The 17,868-nt window shown below is 52.1% G+C and overlaps 4 protein-coding genes across 4 annotated transcripts; 2 read left to right on the top strand and 2 right to left on the bottom strand.

Moving 5' to 3' along the window:
- Positions 1–2,954: 2,954 nt before the first annotated feature.
- LOZ57_003449 (uncharacterized protein) lies at positions 2,955–3,200 on the top strand (the record flags this gene model as incomplete). The annotated part of the gene is made up of 1 exon (XM_049252497.1): positions 2,955–3,200. The coding sequence occupies one exon, from the start codon at positions 2,955–2,957 to the stop codon at positions 3,198–3,200; it is 246 nt and encodes an 81-aa protein (XP_049108671.1).
- Positions 3,201–6,117: 2,917 nt separating this feature from the next.
- LOZ57_003448 (uncharacterized protein) lies at positions 6,118–9,746 on the bottom strand (the record flags this gene model as incomplete). Its single annotated transcript, XM_049252496.1, has 3 exons — positions 6,118–7,805; positions 7,867–8,161; positions 8,214–9,746. The coding sequence occupies 3 exons, from the start codon at positions 9,744–9,746 to the stop codon at positions 6,118–6,120; spliced, it is 3,516 nt and encodes a 1,171-aa protein (XP_049108670.1).
- Positions 9,747–11,772: 2,026 nt separating this feature from the next.
- LOZ57_003447 (uncharacterized protein) lies at positions 11,773–13,351 on the bottom strand (the record flags this gene model as incomplete). The annotated part of the gene is made up of 2 exons (XM_049252495.1): positions 11,773–12,677; positions 12,730–13,351. The coding sequence occupies 2 exons, from the start codon at positions 13,349–13,351 to the stop codon at positions 11,773–11,775; spliced, it is 1,527 nt and encodes a 508-aa protein (XP_049108669.1).
- An 898-nt stretch (positions 13,352–14,249) lies between these two features.
- LOZ57_003446 (uncharacterized protein) lies at positions 14,250–15,704 on the top strand (the record flags this gene model as incomplete). Its single annotated transcript, XM_049252494.1, has 3 exons — positions 14,250–14,344; positions 14,397–15,245; positions 15,338–15,704. The coding sequence occupies 3 exons, from the start codon at positions 14,250–14,252 to the stop codon at positions 15,702–15,704; spliced, it is 1,311 nt and encodes a 436-aa protein (XP_049108668.1).
- Between the last annotated feature and the right edge of the window lie 2,164 nt (positions 15,705–17,868).

Raw genomic sequence — 17,868 nt, 5'->3', positions numbered from 1 at the left:
CCCTGCGTTAGCTCGCGGGATGGGCTCTGCATCCGCTTTTAACGGAAGTATAGCAGACTAGGCCATAGACTTGGGTCAGATTGGCTGATACAGTGATCATCAGTGTGATGCGGAAGAGCAATCCCGGTAATTGCGCCAGACAGCCAACGGAGAACGAGTAGCTCCTCGCATACACCGTTTGCTATGACTACAAATGTGCGCCGAAGACAAGTCTTCTTGGGGCGCATGCAGTACTCTAGAAATTGTTCTGAGGTAGAAGTTCAGACACTGCCCCAAAATCTCCAGGTTTCTCCACCTGTGGGTATTCTGCAAAGCGTTACCTCAAGCAAGAAATCCTAAGAGGCGAAATTCGGAAAAGAAAAACCCGAAAAAGAGGACAACCACACGTTTCCTGCAGTGTACGTAGGGCATCGCCCAACGAGAGGCCTTGCTATTGCAAAACAGGTGACCATAAGCATATGCCGGTTTTTCGGAAAGTATCTGCAGTGTATCGAACAAATAACGGTCTGCCGCTGCGGCCATCTGTTAGACCCCGGTTTCTGTCGCAGTGCGCATTTGCAGAACAATGGCATTGTTGCAGGTCAGAAATACGACGCATGTGCCCTTGTGGGGAAGCTGCCTTGACAGCATAAGGACGGTGAGAACCCACCGCTGGGAAGGTCCGGCAATGGAAAACTCAATAAGGTTGCGCAACGATGCATCATTGGATGGGTAGTATTGAAAAGAGCAATGTCATAGGCTGTGCCGCTAACTTCGGAAGTTAACAATAGTGGGAAAACATCCTGAACAAAAGAAACATAACCCCGAGGGGGGGATCACGGAGGGGGCAAAAACTGCAGCCGGAACAGAAATCTGTTGCATATAGATAGGCCCATTATTCCAAGCCTGATATTTTGCGCCAGAGGAATCGACTGTGCCGTTTGCCTAAACGTGACGCCTCTTTTTTCTACCAGACATGTCTGACGGTATCCACACCAATAGGACAACGGTTAAACTGTGAGTTTGCTGTCTAGAGGGCCACAGCAGGCTTGGACTAATGGGAAACAAGAGCAGCTGCCGTCCAGAGCCCGGAACATTGGTCAGAATACGGCCTGGATGCCAAAGGTGTCCCACCAAGATGGAGACGAGGCGGAGGCGCCCATGGGGGTGGAGGGACAATGGTATTGTTCTGCGCATGAGGATCACACACCAGTCCAATTGTTCGGGGCCAGAGGCTACCTATTCGAGCCTGGTGGCAGCGACAGAGTTCGGGGATGTCGGCGACTGGCCATGGGAGGACTGAGGCGTTGTCAGATGGGGGCAATAACCATGGCGAGGCAGCCGCTCCTGCGAGGCCAGCTGGGCCAATGGGCCCCGGGGTCAGGCCTCTCGCCTCGACGGGGTCTGGCGATGAGTGCAGGGCGCGCCAGCCATACGGAGGACCGAAGCTGGGGGGTTTGGCCTGAACAGGAGGTGGGAAAGGAGGTGTTTGTGCAAGATGGCTAACCGCGCGCTAACAGAGCGGAGCAGCCGGACCAAACAGAAGCCGCGAAAGGGAATGCCCGGCATGGGATGGGGCTGAAGCAAGCCAGGGGGGGCGGCGGGCTCAGCAGAAGTGCGCTGCGGCGCAACAGGGCCACGCAGGGCAGAAAAGGCGTCCATCAAGGCAACGAGCAGAGGGGAGGGAGGAAGAGAGTGGGAGGAGAGGGAGGAGGAGAAGAGAGAGACGAGAGCGCGCGATGTCTAAATAAAGCGTATCAGGTGATTCGCCCCGCCCGCTGAGCCTCCCCCCGTTGCATCGCCAGCTCGACGAGCGGCATCACGGAGTCATGGTTGCCTCTGCGATGGGCGATCAGCCGTCGTGCTGGCCCTCTCTTCCAGGTCGTGCAAAGCGCTTGGCTGGTCCCTTTGCGGCGCCAATGGCACCAGGCATCACTCTTGGTGCGGGCGGACGGGCAGCCCCCGTTGTGGTCGGCATCTTGGTCGTGATCTGATCAGCAGCTCAGCGAGAGAAGAGCAGCCTACACTATTCAATAACGCCCGCAGACTGTCCAGCGTCCTGTGCGGGCTTGATACCCCATCGTTGGTTCTTCCATCCTCCCACAGCCCCCCTTTTCCCCTCATCTTCCCCTCAACACGCGTTGCGGTCGGCTCGCAGATCTTCCGGAACGCGGCGACTGTTCTGTTCCTGAAAGCGCCCGAAGCTTCTTTGTGACGTCCTTCCCTTGGCGCTTCGGTGCTCATGATCTCCCGGAAGTTTTACAGGCCGGAGAGTTAAGTTAGTTAGGCTGCCCTTGGCGAGGTGTTGACGCCAGAAAGCCGGCTGTTTTCGGCGGGCGCCGCCAGCGCGCCGTGATGTTGCTGCTGCTGCTGCGGCTGCTGCTAACGAGTGAATTGTCCGGCTCGACTGCAGGCTTCCAAGGTATCTGTACAACAGAGAGGGGTGCCCGCAGCCAGAGGGGATGGATCTGGGCCAATGCCTGCGCCATGAGCCTTGGTCGTCTTTGCCTGCGGGCATCTCTGCTCCTAGCGTGGAGCTGGCGTTTGACCGGGGGGGGGGCAATAAATTTTAATGTTTGCGTATTACCGTCCGCTAACTCGTCGAACCCCAGTTTTTTACTTTAATTTTTTTTTTTTCTCCAAAAATTCCCGTCTGGTCCTGTGACGGCTGTTGGCGAGACAAGTGGTTCACCCGTCGTCATGGTTGGAGGTCGTGCTTCGACGCTGCGAGAACGAAGTGTATATAAAGTCCCTCCATCCCGTCAGTGAAAGCAGCTCCCTTTCTTCTTTCAACCGCACAGGCAGTGAGACTCCCCAGTTGTCCCCCAAGTCCAATAATAAGCACCCCTCCCCCCTCTCCCCTCTACAATCTAAACACAAGAGACCCAACACTCTACGCCGCAATACGCCGCTCTTTGCATACGACATCTTCCAACAAACCCCCATTCCTTCCTGCGCCACCACCACCACCAACCATGTATACCTACACTGAGACCAACAAATTCCTCGTGCTCCTCCCCCAAGCCCACGCTGTTGCGCCGCTGGAGCTGGGCATGCCCTCCAAAGCCGCCGACCCCAGTGCTGAATCCTCCATCGACGAGAGCCAGGCCGTCGAGGCGATCCCTGTTACGTCCAAGTCGCACCGCTCGCCCAGCACTGGTGCCAGCATTGCGTCAGACGACAGCGCCCTGAGCTGCGGCTTTCTCAAGCTCGGTCTATAACCGAGTATCGAAGATCTACCTTGCAAGCCGTCCGATGCCCAAGGAACAAAGGCAAAAAAGAAAAGAAAACCACCAAAAAGTAATTTCTCGCTTCCAATCACCAGCTTACAAAATGTTTAACTTTGGCCAATCACCCTGATCAACCGCGTTCTGGCTGCCATCCCCTGCCTGCCGGCTACGCCCGGATGCTGGACAGTCGGCCCCCTATGATGATATCGGCGGCTATGTACTGCTATCCAATGGTGCCAGCGACCAAGGGTGTCTTCACTTCACTGCTGCGAGCTACCACATGCAAAAAACCCTGAGCGTCATTTCCTCGTTGTTCTTTGAGCGTTTCTCCATAGTTCCATGCTTTCCGCCCTTTTTTTGTTTTTTTATATAGGGTCTCAGGTCGAGTCACACCAAATTGGTTTCCTTTCTTTTTTTTTTTTCGCGCACGGGTTGGTTGGAATCCCTATCAAAACAGGCAGATTCGCCACATTGAGAGAATAAACTTTTAGCAGAGCAAAAAGAATACAAACCCCTAGCTATGATCCTCGAGAGGAATCAATAGTTAGTAATAATGAATAACATCCTCTGCAAGTCTCACAATCAAGAGCGCGTGACCATCAAAAAAGCGCCGAGGGCAATCTTAAAGCACGGCCCATAGTAGTAAAATAGCCCACGGAAGGAGTAAAAATAGAGACTTACCGGCGACATGTGCGCGCGCCTTGGACGGTCTGGCGGCGGAACGGAGGCTTCGTTGGGTTCGGGTCTTCTGGCCTGCCGGCAACAACCAAACTCGCGCCGCAGCAACCAAGGCAGGCAGGCTGGCTGGCGCAGCGGGTGCTCCGCGAGCCGTGCTGCCCCCGTTTGCTGCGGTGGTGCGGCGGGCGGGCGGGCGGTGGACGGAGCGAGACTCTCCGCCTGGGCAGCTGCACGCACTGATGGCCATGCCCGCACCAGCTCATCATCGTCATCATCAATGGGCCTGCGCGCGGGTGCGTGCGGCGTGCCCCCTCCCCTCCACTCCATCCCGGTCGCGTCCACGGCGAGAAAAGCAAAGAAAAGAAAGTCTCTTTTTGTCCTTGCTCACGATCGCAAGCGAGAGAGGCGGACGAAAAGGAAAATCACCACCGGCCTGGCCCGTCTAGCGTGCTGTTTTCCCCGCGCGAAGTCAGGCCATCGCCCGTGGAACAAGCATCGCGCCGTGCCACGCCCGCCCGGCCCCCGCCGAACTGCACGACAACGACAACAACCACAACAGCGCAACAAGCAGAGCAAGGCGACGGACCCTGAAATCTCTTAGGTAACAAGCCACGTCTTGCGGAAAGTCTCCGCGCATTATTATTCCTGCGTTCTGCGTTTCACATCGCCGAACCCTTGTTCTCGCCGGCACTCAACCTGATACGCCGCCGGCCCAGCCCTTTTGTAGCCGCCGGGCTGTCTGCATCGCGAGCATCGCGTCCCCCCCCGCCCATCCCGGGTAGTCCGTCAATTAATTATTCAGATGGGGCAGAGGAGATGGGCGAGACGGCCATGGAGCACTCGGCGTGGCCCGCCGGAGTTCTTGCACATTCTGGATATTGCATTAATTTACTATTGTACTGCAGGCGAACTGGAGATTGCTCCACTGCTGGCGACAGACAATCAGGAGGACGAACACACCGCTGCGCATACCGTTTCCAACCCCTAGAGGTTGGCCCTGTGTAATATGACAACCCGGGCTGTCCATCCGGGGCCCACTGCATTAGCTTAGTTACGACTGTGCGTTGGCGTTGGATGTTACTACCATCGACCTCAAACGACGACAGCATCACCGACTTGAAAGCAGAAGAACAAGCCCAGAGTGGCTGAAAAAATGGGCTGTCTATTTCCCCTTGCTTCTATCCAACCTCAAAATGAAATTGCCGTACAAACAGTGATCCCCTCGTCCCCAGTGTGCCTCTCAAAAACAGGTATACCCAGTAGGCAGTAGTATACAATCAATCGCCACGACAACTTCCAATTAAATGTATTCCGCGAGCCCGGGCCCCCCGGGCCATCCAATAGGTTCGATCCGGAGAAGCGCAAGGCCGCTGGATGCTAGAGTACAGAGGCAGGCTCACAACGGGAATCCAATGGGCTGGCAGCAAAACTTCCACGGCGAAAATGTGCATAATATCGGCTTGCACACGCCACCAAGAAGACACAAGGGCTGCTGCGTTGAATAAATGGTAGAATTTGGGGGGCTGATTAAGGCGATCAATGTGAAAAATAGAGCCTGAAGAAAGCAAATTGGAGGCCGCAACCTATTATGACATAGCAGTTTTCTGGACAGACGCAAACGCGCATTTTGGTGAAGGGAACCAGGTCTAATCCATTCTGAAAAACGAAGCAGAGATATGAAATAAGAACACCCTCCGCGAACTTGATTATCAAAATATTCGCACAATTACAAAAGTAGAGACAAGGGCAAGGGTGGGATGTGAATAACTCAAGGAAAAGGAAGAAACGGGGAAAAAAGGGGTGCGGGAAGTATGGTGGACAAAGGAAATTTCGGCTTTTTCTTTCGGAGAACCTTTCCGCAAAACAACTGTATAGACAGTGAAAGTGAAAGGAGACCAAAGCCGCAGGATCTTAAATGTAGCTCTAGTCAGGCAGGAGATGCATGGAGTGTAGGGTATTGCATCAGTTGAACGGAATTAATGAGACATCACTGCTGTGCGTTTCTCGCCCTCTGTTGATTCGTGTTCTGGTAGCCAACGGCGGCGAATTATTCGACCCCAGGATGTATAAATCTCTCAAAAAAAAGCTACCACGCTGAGGGCACAGGTAATGTTGATGTGAACGGGGTATTAAGAATGGGAACGCGGCGAAGGGAAGCAAACAATCGCTTTAGTCATGGAACTTGAAAATGTGGAAGAAATGCGAGTCGGCGACGAAAAGCAGGCGTGAGCTAGCGATCTTCACCAATCCTGGCTTTTCCTCTGCGGCGGAAAAAGTCCATGACTTTTCTAGCGGCGCCCGAGCTGCCTGCATGGTGTGGCTTATCATACTCATATGCATCCCCAAACTTGCGATTATTCTTTTGAAGAACATTGCTTCTTGCCATTCGTCCGCCCTGGGCGGTTGGATAAGGCACATATTCTGGATTTTGATGATACCCACCGTCATACACAGTCGAGAATGTTTGGTTGGGGTCAACTCGTCCTTGACTCGGAAACTGCTCTCCGGAGCGAATATTTGGAGCGCTTTGGTATTGGCTCTGGCGCTTGGTATCATAATCTTTTCGATTGTAATACTGATCGGGAGTCCCATGGAGGCTCGCAAACTGTCGATCAATTTGAGCTGAATAATCGGCTAAATCAGGATTATCTGCATAAATTCCAACATTGCCTTGTTGCTGGTACTGAGAAGATTCTGGGCGAGCCTGACTCGCAGTTTGATTTTGATAATGTGACGATCCTGGGCGGACATGAATGGGCTCCTGATTCTGGTAGTATAACGCATCATCAGATGCAATTGCAGGCGCCTTAGATGGCCTTGGTTGCTCCTGGGTTGTATCGCGTTGCATGTTACCTGGGTCGGTGGGCTGTGTTTGTAAGGATTCAATCGTCTCAACGTGCTCTTTTGTAGAGTTTCTTGAAAATAGGGTGGTTGGGAGGAGTGAAAATCTCCGTTGCCTATGCCCTGAGTTTGTATCACTCTGTTTACGAAAAACATTGGATAGTGAGCGACGGGAATCCATGGAAGCTCGAGAGCTATCCAACGCGAAGGGCTCTTTCATGCTAGTAGGCGGATATCGTTTTCCAGGTTTTACCCTTGGAGATCCAGGCTGAGAAGTCTTTCCGCCAAAGAATGAACCCGGGCGTCCAAACAGTTTCTCCGAAATACTGCTTACAGTACTTGACCGTTTGTGTCCTTTCGGGAAATCCTGTTGTGGTACATGTACGGGGCCTGGTAGAGTGCTCGGTTGGCCAATAGATGTTGCTGGGATTTCGCTAGGTTCTATCGGAATAGGAGCTGAGATGTATGGCTTCCCACCAAGATTCGGTTGCGCGAGGCGTCCTTGGGCGCTAGCAGTTGCAACAGCTGGAGCAACTGGCAGACTATAGGAGCCCCTAGAAGGCAAACGGTTATCCAGCCTGGAAGCAGACGAGATAGATCCACTGGTTGGAGGCCGCGTAGACTGTGCGGGCGGACCTTGAGTTCCAGAAAAGGCACCAGTTAATTCCGAAATAGACTTGGCAAGATCTTTTGATTTTGGTCTTGGCATACCTTGAGTGCGAATAGGCACAGAGGAATAACGACCAGGCAAATATGACTCCTGGAGGTTAGGCGGGTTGCTTGGTAAAGGTTTTGACCGTGATGCTGCGAGGCTCGCCATCTGGTTTGCTGCAGGTTGCGCGATGCGACTGCCACTATTGGGCTCGCCTCGTGTAGTTTGCGACTGGGGTGCAACGTATTCGACCTGCACTGTCCGTCTCTTCGCATCCCGCTGCTGCTTCGAGTGTTCACTGACACGGTCTAGGTCGCTCTGTAATGGTAGACCGCCAACATGTGCAGCAGAGGCCTGTTGGTGCGTCTTAGGAGGTTCCCTGACCGATGCACTACGGGCAAGAGAAGGGGTGTCATATTGATCCTCTGTATAAAAAGCTTGTTGGTTAGTAGCAAATAGGGTCAGATGAAGAGAGTTATGACTAACCAGAGGGCACTGTTGTGTTTGCAATGTCGGAGACATTCGTAGTGTTGCTGGTGATATGAGATACGACAGAGGCATATTCAGCCAGCCAGCTGTGTCTCGCGACTTCAAACAGATCTGCTCGCTTTCGTGGATCGGGAACAAGAATACGGCGAAGGAGGTCACGGGCGTGAGGGGTGACATATTCTGGGAAGGTAAGGGGGGTTGTCACGATGTATTTGTATAAGAGATTTATATTATCGCCGTCGGGGTTTGCAGGATCGTCATCGAAAGGCAGGTAGCCGGCAAGCATAGCATACTTGTAGAATCTTGGTTAGTTAGATTTCAACTAGATCTATCAGGCAGCATACCAATATAACTCCACAACTCCAAACGTCCACCTTGCGCCCTGTGTATAGAGAGTCGCTAACAACAAGTTCAGGAGCGGCGTAGCATGGGCTACCACAGCTGGTTTGCATAAGATCTCCTCGTCTCATGCCATGGGCGTCAGGACGATCAAGCCTCATTCGTTTCACAAACTCTCTATTGGTTAGATTGTATTCAATTTCTTCGCTCAGATCATCTGCCGGGTTAAAGGTGTTGGCAAAGCCGAAGTCAGTAATGATTATGTTGCGGTTTCGATCCAGTAGCAGGTTCTCAAGTTTTAGATCACGATGGACAATCCCTTTCTTGTGGAGATAGCCGACACCGGATACCAATTGAGCAAAGAGTCGACGAGCCGCGTTGTCTTTAAGATATCTGTGATTTAAAATATAATCAAACAATTCTCCACCCGAGGCATATTCTAAAATTATCCCAATATTACGTTCTGTCTCAACCATCTCGTGCAAACGGACGATATTGGGATGAGACAACTCCCGGAGAATGGCGATCTCGCGATGAATTTTCGGAAGCCGGCTTGGATTGTTTCCCAGGGTGTCGCGCCTAATCAGCTTGATAGCAACCTGAACGCTGCCATCCCGCTTCCAGCCAAGTCTCACTTTCCCGAATTCTCCTTCACCAAGGGTCTGACCGAGAATGTATTCACCAAAAGTCGTTTCTTTGTGCTTCGCTGTCGAATAGTCCTGTCTGCTCCTAGTTCCAGCACCTGTATCCGAGCTCTCAGGACGATCGAAATTCGCAGCGCCACAGGCTTGAGCTTCAGCCTGGCGCTGTCTCTCGCGCGCAATATCGACCTCCGGGTCAGTGACAACGATTCGATTGGTGATTGTGCTATCTTCCTTCGTCAGTCCCGTGGCGAAGGAGCTAGGCCCCATTGCGGCTTCTGATCGACTCTCCATCGCCGAGGGCCCGTGATCTCGTCGTTCTCTGGTGCTTGCAGCTCTTCGTGGGCCTTCCGGGGAGGGTGGGGCTTTTCGGCGAGGCTTAGATGACGAGGTATCGTCTTTGGGTCTATCTCTATGACTGGGGACATGAGACCTTTCTCTATCTCCCTGGTCTCTTCTATCTTCTCTTCGTTTGGTTTTTGAGGAACCATTTCTATCAGCAGGCGAGGTAGTGGATGGGGACGCATGGCTTCGATTATTCGACGAGGTACGTGGAGGAGGGACCGGAGGCGTTCCTAGGATGTCAGATAGTCCTGGTCGATTGGGCTGCGCGTTGGCGGGGCTATATCCTGAAGTAGAGCTTATTGGAACAGTGCCCAGAACTGGGGCCCTTTGTTGTTGTTCGTGCAGTGAAGCCATTGTTGCAGGGCTGTAAGGCGTGCGTGGCTGTGAGTTCACGGTGTCACTGGAAGTCACAGCATTGTTGGGCAGCTCATGGGGCGTCCAATGGGGTGTCTGAGGGGCTGTGGGCGGCTGGAAGAGCTGCTTAGGCGACGCGGAAGTTGGTGCATACTGGCCAGACACTTGAACAGGGCTTGGCTGGGGCGGCGCCTGCATCGCAGACGACATGCCTTCCCAGGGGCAGAGAGGGCAGCTCGGAGGTAGCTGCGGCCCTTGTATCTCAGCCACAGACAAGGGGAGAGGCAGAAAGAGGCTCTACCAGAACAATTTGCCGTGTTTGACGCGTCAAAGCCGGGGAGTGAGGGAGAGGAACAGGATGGGCGGCGTTCAGGTGGTTCCTGTGAGAAGTCACCTGAACGAGGATGTGTTGCTCACCAGAAGAAAAAGCAAGTGAGCCCAGGGATGTGCCGGCGTGGTGCAGGTCATAAGGGAAGAGACGGTCAGAAACACATCAGAAAATAAGTCACTAGGGAAGTTCCGAAAGATTGGAGGCCCACAGATCTAATGCGCAATAGTGCCAGACACACCGCTACCAGGCTTGATGCAGCAGCCAGCACAGCTCTGATGGCTCATGTACAGCCACCTATTATACTACTCCCTGATTTCCTAGCTAGACAATGTGGACTCTCTCCCGACAAGACAACCACACAGTGAAGCTGTTGTCAACAGAATAAATTATTGGGCAACAAAGAGGCCAGAGGTAGGAGAGTCCCAACACCCAGGCTAGAATTGAAAAACGATTCGCAATGGGGCTATCAACCACGGAGAAACGAATGAGCCGGGTTTTTAGCAAGCCTTCTATCAGATCGGTGCGAACGACGGCTTCGGTCGAAGCCAGCGACACAAGCAGGCACCTTCTTCTCACGGTGAAAGCGCACAAGGACGGACGGCTTGGGCGGAGCAGCGAAGCATGATCGAGCGAACGCAGGCCACGGAGAGACAAGGCGCCGCTGGGAAGAAGGGGACTGTCCGGGACGTGGAGAGCGAGAGAGAGAGCGAATATTGCCGGCCGGGCGGCGGTCAGCGTCAGTCTACTAGTTAGACGGGGCGGCAGACGGGGGCGAAAAGGGGCGACGCGACGGGGGAGAGGGACGCCACGAGCGACAGACACACAGCTGTCACCAAGCGACCAGGCAGAGCAGACGGAGCGGCGGAGGAGAAGGAGGAGGGAGAGGGAGAGAAAGAGAGAGAGGCACGGACGGGAGAAACGAGAGTCGCGGGCTGGGGGAGGAGATGTTGTCGTGGGAGACGCATGTCGCATTGGCGCTCTAAGCTAGCGTTCCGCGTCCGTAAGCAGTTAAAGCGGATCTGCTTCGCTGGCCGGCCGCTTGGCGCTGTTTGGGCCGCCCAGCCCGTCGCGCGCCATGTGAAGCTGCTGGCCGGCGTTGTTTCTCCTCTGTTTCGGCCGGCCTGCGCGCTGCTCGTCCTTCGGGTCTGCAGCGCAGCAGTAGTTAGTGTAGCTACGCGACTGCTCTGGGCCTGCGCCGTGATGCCGTGCCCGCCCGCTGGCCCTGTCCCCAAGCCCGTCGCGGAGCAGCGGATCCCTCGCAACCACCGCGATATCTCCCCTGGCTATACCTACACCGCGCTGCGCGCATCTCGCTGCCCCCGCCGAGTCCGCGAGGCAAATTGGGCGGACTGCGCAGGAGAGCTCGTCGTGTCTGCTGCCGCCTGCCAGCGTGGCCACTTGTTTCAAGAAAAAGCACAGAGAAACAAAAAAGTCGATAGTCGCGCAGCCAATATTCATGCGGCCCGTGAAGAAGGCGAAAAAACAAATCCTTTGATTTAATTTCATTCTTTTCCGATTTGCCGGCCCTTCCACGGACAGGTGCCAATCCTACGCAGCGAAATAATTAAACAGCGATGGAGCCTTAAGGCGCGAACGCGGCCCAATTCCAGACTTCCACTGGTACTATACACTACTAGCTAGGGGGCAGCCTTCGGGTGGAGAGCGCCATTCGATCCAACATCACGGTAAACGGCGAAAATCTCAATCATGTGCAGGTCATAACTCGTCATTTAGTGTCCCAAATCCATATCCTAGTCCCTTTATAGTCCAATTAAGCCGTCGTCCTCCACAGTGCACAAAAATAAGCTCTCATAAGGCGAAACTCAAAAAATCCAGATGGCGTAAGATAATAAGCACCGCGACCATACTAAAAAGAAAAATAGATTGTCCACTTCATCGCTTCGATCCTTGCATCGCAGTCCCACCGAGCGACACGTCGTTTCGCGTGCCGTAGGCCGGCGGTGGCGTGGGAGACGGCGAGGATGCACGAGGGTGTGAAAGCGCGCCGGACGACTGGCCGGAATCGCCCACGGCTACTTTGCCAGAGTCCAAACCCAGGGGAACTTGGCCCCCATCGCCGCCGCCCACAATCACCTCTTGTCCATCGCGCATACGCCCGACAACCATCCCCTTGGCCACGGATTTGAGAATCGCCTTGCGAGACACGCCAGCCGCATCGATATACACCAGCCCCACGTTCTTGACGCCGCCAGTGAGATTCGACGTTGCCGTTCGCGCCTCATTGCCGTACTTGTGGCCAATTACGGTCGTGGCCGCGAGTGATCCAGATTCCATGAGATTGCGTGCGCCCTGTTCGAGCCCGTCTCCAATCGTGCTGAAGGCAATCAACGACTTGTTGAGAATTCCGGGCTTGTTGTATGGTTTCCCATCCTTATCAAATCCCTTTGACCGGGAGTCCTTGTCTCCCTTGCGCGCCATGGCTGCTCCAAAGTTTTGCGCATATTTGCCAATCTGCCCAACGGTCTTCGAAGACAATGTGGCTGCCGAGCTAGATATAGTATTGATGCGTCGAATATGCGCCTGCGTTGTGGGTGTGAAAGTCATCGGTTTAGCGTTAGGTTTGGTCTTCTTCGTGAATGTGTCCGCGCCTGAGTGAAGGGCATTGGAAATGTGAACAGAAGTGGTAACTATCAGTCTTGAAGCCATTGCTGCGCTTTGTACTAACGATGACTTTGCGTATGCCGGGTGGTTTGCTAAGCGAAGATATTCGGGAGGCGCATTGCTGACATTGATTTGATTTCCTTCCCCTTGGGCAGGTAGTTGGATTTGAACAGGGTCTATTGCTGACGTTAGTAGACCCACAGCGAACTTGACAATCGCATCACTTACTTTTTGAACCTGGCTTCACATCGGCAGCCTCTGTAACATGGAAGCCTTCAGACAATTGTCCCACGACGCTCCCATTTTCCTCATCAACGAGAACAATCTGACCCTGGCCGGGCTTTTGTTTCTCCTTCCCACTACCACCATAGCCTTGCCCAGCTTCATAGGTTGCAGGGTTATAGGGCTCGTGGTAATTGGGCGGCTGTGCACGCTCAAGGAATGCAGTGCACTGTGCTAAAATAGTCTCAAAGGTATCGACGTCCTCCTGGCTTACTTTCCCAGCACCTGTACCAACAGGTGGAAACTGAATTCTTGTGAATGCTCCAGCCTCGAGGCTTAAATCCCAGCGGGGGATTAGGTAACTATTCGGTGGCTGGTGGTATATCTGGGTGGTAGCAGGGAGGGGAAGTTCCAGCTCTGGAGGCAGATGTAAGTGGAGGTAAAAATCCTCTTCGGTCGTCTCAGGGTTTGTGGGGTCGGAGCAAGGAGCAGTTGTGGGCACCATCAGAAGGGAGAGGGTTTGGGGCCCCGAGACGGTCAGTTCATCCTCCTGCCCATTCTGGAGGTGAAAAGCACGGATGTTGTCGATGCTGAAGCACAGGCGGGGATCGTTGACCGTTTGCGACATTTTGAGGTGGTGCTATCAACAACGAGGGGCACTTGAACTCTGCACAAAACAGTTGAACGGGCTATCTATAAACAAATTTTAAATGGATAGAGATAGAGTGCTATAAATATTATCGGCAGCTTACCCTCTTTCTTGTAAAGAACCGAAGCGGGCTGCAAAATGGGAAATGTTGAATGAGGTTGCCTTGATTGACCCCTCGCAGGCGCTTAAGGACGTGACCGCCAAGCGGCTCAGCCACCGAGTTACCATGCTGGGAGGGCATCTTGATTGGCCTACAGTGCGGAAATCCCCATAATTTTATGTTTGCCGTGCAGGGGAAGTGTGACATCATTTCCGCTGTCGTCAAGGGGCTGCACCGCCACATATTGTGGCTGAAACGTATCGCCATCCGGATCAGGCAGCAAAGTACACGATGGAACAGGACTCCAGGCGAGGGGGTGTAATTAACCAACTATGTGGCTGAGAAACTGATTTGCCTTTCCTGGAGTGCAACTACATTTCACCCGCGCCCCCCATTACGATGCATCTTTTAGCATTCAGCTATGAGATTCTTCCGAGGCTCACACAGATGGATGTAGATTTCAAGGCATGCAAAGCAGTTATACTACCCACGCCACGCGCCCTTGTATGGTACCTAATACCGTCTAAAAAAAATTGCCCGCAAGTCACCCGATCTCGCAAATTCTCCGAGATTTCGACTCTGGAAAGGTCCGCTTATAACCGAGGCTCTTATCGATCACGTGTAGAGCCTATGGCCGCCCGGCCGACCTTGGCGTTTTCGGCACTGTTCATCTGCTGGAATCCCAATCTAGGGAGTAATTTTTTTAGATCTCTTTTTATCACCCCTGATCTGTTAGTTTTTCCTTAAGCTAGATCTTCACACTTTTCTCTTTGCAATATGGCATCCGTTGCTCGAGCTCTGCGGCCTCTGTCCGCCAGGGCATCCCTCCTTTCCGGCGCTCGCAGACCTACAGCCTCTAAAGCGTTGCAATGGTGAATTGCGGATGTGCCTACCATATACGTGAGCTAACAGATCAATTTCTAGCTCCCGTCTTTTCTCTACAACTTCTCCCCGTCGCGAAGTTGATCTCACAAGCTTAACACCGACACCCATCACCCTCCTTTCGGAGACGGAGGCCATGATGGCCGAGTCCGTTTCGAAGTTCGCCCAAGAGCAGATTGGTCCAAAAGTGAGAGATATGGACGAGGCAGAGACTATGGACCCTACAGTTGTCGAGCAGCTCTTTGAACAGGGGCTGATGGGTGTCGAAATCCCTGAGGAGTATGGTGGCGCCGGAATGAATTTCACCTCAGCAATTGTAGGAATTGAGGAGCTGGCTCGTGTTGACCCAAGTGTCTCTGTTATGGTCGACGTACATAATACACTCGTCAACACTGCCATTTTGAAGTACGGCAGTGCGGAGATTAAGAAAACGTGGCTGCCACGACTTGCGACCAACACTGTTGGTTCTTTTTGCTTGTCTGAACCCGTATCAGGCTCGGATGCATTTGCGCTTCAGACTAAAGCTACGAAAACCAACTCCGGGTATAAGATCAACGGCTCAAAAATGTGGATCACCAACTCGATGGAGGCCGGATGCTTTATTGTGTTCGCCAATATTGACCCTAGCAAAGGATATAAGGGCATCACTGCTTTCATTGTAGAAAAGGGTACCAAGGGTTTCAGCATTGCGAAGAAGGAGAAGAAACTTGGCATACGCGCCAGCAGTACTTGTGTCCTTAACTTCGACGATGTAGAAATTCCGAAAGGCAACATTCTTGGCGAAGAAGGCCAGGGTTATAAGTACGCAATTAGCCTCTTAAATGAAGGCCGAATTGGTATCGCCGCCCAGATGACAGGGTTAGCTCTTGGTGCCTGGGAGAACGCTGCCGGGTATGTATTAAAAATCGCAAATCCCTTTTCACTCTTGACTCTTGTATTGCGTTTTCTTCCAAAAGCTCCGCTTTACTAACGCTGCCTTCAAGTTACGTATGGAACGATCGGAAGCAATTCGGCCAACTCATCGGAACCTTTCAAGGAATGCAACACCAGATTGCGCAAGCATATACCGATATTTCCGCAGCCCGCGCCTTGGTCTACAATGCCGCTCGCAAGAAGGAAGCTGGCCAAGATTTTGTAATGGATGCTGCTATGGCTAAACTTTATGCCTCTCAGGTTGCTGGGCGTGTTTCTAGCTCTGCAGTTGAGTGGATGGGTGGAATGGGCTTTGTGAGGGAGGGCATCGCAGAAAAGATGTTTAGAGATAGCAAGATCGGAGCTATCTACGAGGGTACCAGCAATATCCAACTCCAAACTATTGCAAAGTCCTTGCAGAAGGTTTACACCAAATAAATGACTACGCAAATGTAAAAACAAAAATCCAGTGGAAGTGTCTTTCTAAGCGAAGTAGCGGTGTTTACGCGTCGACTTTTTGAGCAAAATATGATGTATATATGGGTACCAGGTCATTTACCCTTGGAACTTGTCAGTGATGAAATGCATGATCTCGATACGAAACACTCTACCAGGAGATAGAAAACCAAAGCACCAAATAAATTTCCAAAATTCTCAAGTAATTCCCTAAAGTATTCGACATGCCAGAAAGAAGTATCCTAATACGAAGCAATGGGATACTTCGTTGAAGAAGAAAATCGTAACCTCATGAACCGTCTATCACAATGCGTCCATGGAGAATGCCGGCTATTTTTTACCACCCATTATTCCAAAATCGAAGAAGATAATACAGACAAAAACTCCAGCTGGCGCTTTTCTCGGGCTCGCGACGTGAAAGACCGTGTCTTACTAGTGATACCGCAAAGCGAAGTATTTAGCTGGGAAGACCCATTGGCTGGTAACCTGGTTATGCATGACCGCAACATTAATCACCTCCAACTTTTCCCAGGGCATTTTCAATCAAACCAAAGGGTCAACGTCCGACTCACCTGGTGACCAAAGTGAATACCCAAGCCGCTCAAAAATCATCTTCAGGTCTTCGTGCACAGCAGCCAATGTCCATACCCAGAGAATACCTCTTGCGACCTGCACTACGCGGTCTTGGGCGCCCCAGCCTTCGCGTCAAGCATCGAGCCATTGCCCCCGTTGCCATGGCCGTTTGGGAGTGATTCCAGTGCGTCTCTTTGTCGATTCATCGATACCGCGGTACTGCCGCTGCGTGTGGACTTCTGACGGCACATTCCAAGCACCAGGAAGCAGACAAGGCACGCCCACGCCCCGCCGATAATTAACAGGGTTTGAAGGAGGAGGTCCATGGTTTTCCAGAGTCAACGTAACGTCCAGAAGAAATTTTTTGGATGTAGGGAGACAAGCAGGTACAAAATGAAGGGGTTTCGGATTAAATATAAGCACGGACAATGCTCGTGTTTTCTTCTCTTTGCGCAAACGATGATATAAAGAAGTTACATGCAAAGAAAGTAAGGGAAAATTTCCACTGCTCGCCTGATGGCGGTCAAGCTTTGTTTCCGCTGCACGAGCACAAGAATGGTAATCTTCAAGGTTCGCTGTTTGTTCGAGCCTTCGGCCCGATTGACGACTCTCGCGAGCAAATTCTAATGGGTGGAAAAATAATAATACATACTCAAAAACCAAGCAAAGACAAGAGAATTGGCCTCTTACATTGATCCTCCCCGCGACTGTTTCGCGAACGGCTGATAAAGAAAATGCAAAAACGTCGATTTCAGTCACTAATTGACCAAAAAGTATGCGTACGCTTCGGGCTCAGGCTGTGTTTGATGAAACGCTGCCCTGTATAACATGAAGCCGTGTATTCACTTTTCTCCAATCATTGAGCATGCCGGCGCACAGAATGGTAGGGATACCTAGTTAATGCACGATGGGCACACTGATCCTTCCTTTTCCCGGTTTGCTTGTCGAATCCGTCGTGTTGTGGACCAGTTGCATTGATGTAGAGAACGCGACTGATCTGGAAGAAGACGAAAGTACACGATTACCTCAAGCAAAATTTGGCTAATTTTGAAGCCTATATCAGTTGCTTCGTAAATAGTTACTTGGGACTAACCCTCAATTGCCTAGCCATTTGCTCAACACTGCTGGCGATCGTCGTTTTTCGCACTATCACCTGCGGCTCTTACGCACCAAAGCATAAAAATTAGTTAACGATCCCTGCAGCCACGTTTAGTTATGTATATTGTTTGACAAATTTGCGAACAGGGTTACTCTGAAGAAATTTGAGTGGTATTCGAGTCATATTTCAAACAGTCCGATAAAAGCAAGATAAAAATTTCCGACGAGCATTCATCAAAGAAATTTTGGTAGGCGGTCCACAATGTATAAGTTACTCGCTCGCTTATGAATGGTACTCCAGCGTGGCTGAAAAGGAGGGCGGGAACAATCTATATTAACTGGAATAACAATGGACTACTCTACATGTCCCTTGATTTATTTTAAGATTGAATATCCCCAAGAACAGATGGCTACCAGGCGGCGTTTTGATATGTGGTTGGGAAATAACGAGCGCAATCATCTGAGCGTCTGGTTT

This window comes from Ophidiomyces ophidiicola (assembly GCF_022830035.1).
Source record: "Ophidiomyces ophidiicola strain CBS 122913 chromosome Unknown scaffold_11, whole genome shotgun sequence".
In the NCBI taxonomy this organism is placed as follows: Eukaryota; Fungi; Ascomycota; class Eurotiomycetes; order Onygenales; family Onygenaceae; genus Ophidiomyces; species Ophidiomyces ophidiicola.
Note: the sequence above shows the minus strand (reverse complement) of the source record. Positions and strands in the feature narration are given on the sequence as shown.